The following is a 4331-nucleotide window of genomic DNA, read 5'->3' on the forward strand; positions in this document are numbered from 1 at the left end:
ATTAACAATTAATGCCAAAAAAACAATTTATGACCATAAAAACCAAGCTAACAATAAATAACCGGCAAAAAACAATTTTTAACTATATATATATATATATATATAGTATATTCCAATTAGCAGTGTCAAGAAAAACTGTAAAGCCTACATAACTTTTGAAGTAAGGATCGAATGTTTACGCACTAGATTCTCAATCTTAATAATAGTTCACGAGTATAACCTTGATTATGTCTATTGTCCCGAGTGTAGTATGTTTTAAGTTACGCAATCAGACGCAGAAACATATTTCATCTGATTAAACAAAACAAAAATCATAAGATTTAGATTAATGACCCACAAAATATGGGTGATAGTCGTAATCAGGGAAATATAGTATCAATAGTTTAGTCAGGAGAGTGGTAGAGAGCAGTTTTGCTAAATAACGAAGACTTTTTCAATGAATTGAAAAATTTTTGTACGCAATTATGAAATTCATTACGCAAAAATAATTCCATGGAATTAATAATCTTTACACAATTTGAATAAAATTGATTAAATAGATTTCAGAGGATTAAAATTTGTTAACTTACCTATTCAATCGATTGCACTCAAATTTTGTAATTTTTTCATCTTATATATTGCATTCTTTAAAATGTTGTAAATATTTTATGCCTTAAATTTCAAGTTCTTTTTACTATTGTCAAATAAAATAAAAAATAATGAATATTGAAAAAAAAAAATTTTTTTTTTGACCTGGGAGAAGATACGGAAAATGTAACATTAACATTACGGTGTCTGGAATTTCTATCGTTACCCTAACCAAAGTGTTAGGGCCCAATTCTCAGATAGCGGCTACCTTCCACATTTGGAGTGTCAGAATCCCGAAAAAAATCATGTTTATCAAAGAAAGAAGGTTTTCCGTCTGATTTTTTTTAACTTCAAATATGGTCTGCACTGATAAATTAGCATAGTTGAGGTTAGGATTTCAAACTGTGAAATTTTAAAACAAACCTTCTGACAAGCAATATCCAATTAAAATTTAAGAAGTAGAAAGTTTGAAATCCTGACATTTATGATTAAGGTAGTTAATCCCCCATAAAAATAGTAAATCTATGAAAATAAATTAACGTCTGCAGTCTACGATTTTGTAGAAAATAATAAAACACTTTCAGTGACGGGGTAGAATGAAGAATTTGAGGGGATAATTCTCTCACCCACAAGAAATTTAATATAGGGCATGGATGCAACAACCACAGAAAGCAAAGACACGCATATATGATTAGGTTTCTCTTCCAAAAGAAATGAATTTTAAGAAACAAAAATAATATTCATAAAACTGATATTAAATTAAGAAAATGCTGTTGAAAACAGGAAAATAATGCAGAAAAGTTGCATAAAAAATAAACTAATACTCTTATGAAAATTAAGTGAGAGATTTGAAATAATGGATTAAATAATTTAAATAAAATGAGTAATTTCAACGTAATCTGAAGTAATTTCAAAGTGTATGAGTAATTTCAAAGTGTAACTGCGACATATCTGACGTAACAATCTGTTGGTAATTGGCAAGAAACAAAAATTATTGCAAAGCTATCGTGATCTTTCGGATGGGTGAGCTTAGTCTCCTAGATCCCGTCCGTTTGGCATAGTGCATAAAATTAAAAAGTTACGCGTTACCTGTATGTCGGATACTATCATGTCTCCTCCAAACAAATCAGGGTTTTCCATTGCATCGTAATAGTCTGAAATTTAATAGAATAAGATTGAATGTTAGTCAATGTTAAAATTAATATTTATCTTACATAAGTGATACTAAAACAATTTGTATGTAACTAATTATTGCACATTACATTATTAGGTGAGCCGTGAAAAATTTGAAGTCTTCTTTTAACATGGGAAAGCTTAATGTATAGCAGAAAGTAAATTTAATAAATTTATTTTTCTTTTAGTTTCAAAAATATTCAATACAGTGATCACCACTAAGAAAATTACTGGGTTATAAAATAAGTCACTCTTAAAAATCTGATCTGCAATATCAAGGCACACAAAGGCCGTTCTTTTTTTAAAATCATTATCACAATTTTGTAAAAATCAAATTTTTTTTCGACATATATAAAACACTGAGTTCCCTTGTATGGGTATTTAGAATTCCGTTTTCTGCAAGCTTTGAAATATATGCAGTATATAAATAGCAAACTTCATTCTATCCCCAACAATCGAAAAAAGTTTAAGATAAGGATTACACTTCTCATACAGTTCAAAATTATGGTGCTTAGTTGCCACCATTTTTGGTATCGTGGTAGGTTAAATATATTTTTAAGTACCGAATTATTGTTATCACGCAGAAAAATTACACGAAATTGACAAAATAATAATTTTTTGAACGAACTAGTGCAACTATATAATTTCACATGTGTCCGCTTTTTAAACAAAATGTTTTTAAATGAAGCCATAAAATGGCTCTAAAGCGAATGAAGATTTAGTTACTTGTATACAAATAATCAAAAAATGAGTAAATGAAAAAGCAAAACTATTACATATATAAAATAAATTAAAAATTTGACTTCATGCACTGTAAAAAATAGTTAATCTCAACACTAAAAATGCTGCCAACTACGCACAAAAGTTTTATACTTGGTACAGAAATTGGAGGTTGGAAGTTAGAAAAAATATGTAGAGAGACTATAAGGATATCCAAAGGTAAACTGTTTTTGAATAAAGAAAAGTTACAAAATACGCATCATCATTCAAAGTCAATGATTATCACTCACTCCGTCATACAATAAGTTGCATTTATCTTCAAAATATGTCGGAAAAGTGCTTGATTTTTTTTTAAAATGAACATTTCAGCACATAAATGTAAACAACGAAGATTAAAAAATCATTTCTTAACTTTTGAATCAGGTCAGTTCTTTCAACTTTTACATCAAAAAATATTCTGAATCAAGTAACTGGAAAACTTTCTGGAACTCTGGATGCATCATTCTGTTAAGTCAATTTTACACTAAAACCCGTTTTTACCTTAATATTGTATACCGTAATTCGTGCAATAATATTTATCTAATTACAGTTATTCAGTGATTTTAAGGTAAATATTGCTGAAAAAATTACGGTATATCAAATTTTTAGTTTCGTAAAATTTCAGGGTAAAATGGACTTTAAGGAAAAAAGTACTGGCATCTTGAGTGCCGGTACTTTTTACCGTAATAAGTGTAATTAAGAGTGAATTTTATTCAGTTTAATTAAGAGCGAATAATTGTTATTTTTTTAAGAAACCATCTGCAAATTAAAAGTTATAGCTTATGTTTAATTGAAATGCCAAATAAAAATCAAGTAAAAATAAAATATAAGTAGCGTAACAAATATCACTTTTATGTATTTTTAAAATTTAAATCTGAGATATTTTCCCCTTAATTTAAATATTTCGGTACATAAAATTACCTATTTTTTAACATCTATTTGTTCTTATTCATATGCAGCGGATTAAAACACACATTATTGTTTTAAATAGGATATCTTTGAATTACTTTTACAGAAGAGAAATTTAAGAATCTTTTATGATTAAAAAGTACATTATACATATCGCTTATAACATACTTACTAGCTGGATATGCAGAACTGTATCCCAAAATCAAAATAAATATTATTACAATCATTTTAGCCGGCATTCTTTACTTCAAAATTTTATATCTTTACCAAATGAAATGATTCTTAACTGAAAATAGTATGTCTTTTTATCGGCAATTAGAAGAGCAGATGGCAAAACTCCCATGTTTAGCGAGATTTTTCTTGATAAACAGTTATCAGCATTTTAAAATGAATATGCATAAAAACAGTCTCAATACTTCTTGCTCATAACTTTATTTCCATTATTACACGGATTACCATGGTATCGCAGTGTTAATTCTTCATATTATTCAAACATCACTGCATATGTTTGGTAGGAAAAAATATTTCAATCTTTCGGAAAGAAATTCTTTCAAATTTTTATAGATATTTACTGAATGTTTTACTTTCAAATAGAATTGAAACAAAAACTAAATTCACGAACTGTTGTGGACTTACTCGTTTTAATTTCCTCGCTAGCGAAATTTGCGTATTTTTTATTAGATAATTTAAATTTAAATATATTTTAAAGTTAAAATATGGAAATTGTTTTTCTTTGTAAAAGATTTCTTTTTTCAATGCAGAATTAGATTACACGCAAAGGTTGTCAGAGAATTTAAATAAAATAAAAACAGTAAAGTTTTGAAAATTATTATTAATAAAGTTGTAATTCGCTTTTTGAAATACAAATGTTAAGAGTATATACTAACAAAAGTATATATATATATATATATATATATAGTGGA

The 4331-nt window shown here is 27.3% G+C and overlaps 1 protein-coding gene across 1 annotated transcript in view; it reads right to left on the minus strand.

The window, feature by feature from the left end:
• The window catches only part of LOC107452160 (astacin-like metalloprotease toxin 5), a gene marked incomplete in the record, with an annotated part of 12345 nt that extends 8661 nt beyond the window's left edge, over positions 1 to 3684 (minus strand). The window contains 2 exon segments of the mRNA XM_071184477.1: positions 1657 to 1721; positions 3581 to 3684. Coding sequence (XP_071040578.1) covers positions 1657 to 1721; positions 3581 to 3647 — 132 coding nt within the window.
• Between the last annotated feature and the right edge of the window lie 647 nt (positions 3685 to 4331).

The sequence above is a fragment of the Parasteatoda tepidariorum genome, chromosome 8 (genome assembly GCF_043381705.1).
Source record: "Parasteatoda tepidariorum isolate YZ-2023 chromosome 8, CAS_Ptep_4.0, whole genome shotgun sequence".
Classification (NCBI taxonomy): Eukaryota; Metazoa; Arthropoda; class Arachnida; order Araneae; family Theridiidae; genus Parasteatoda; species Parasteatoda tepidariorum.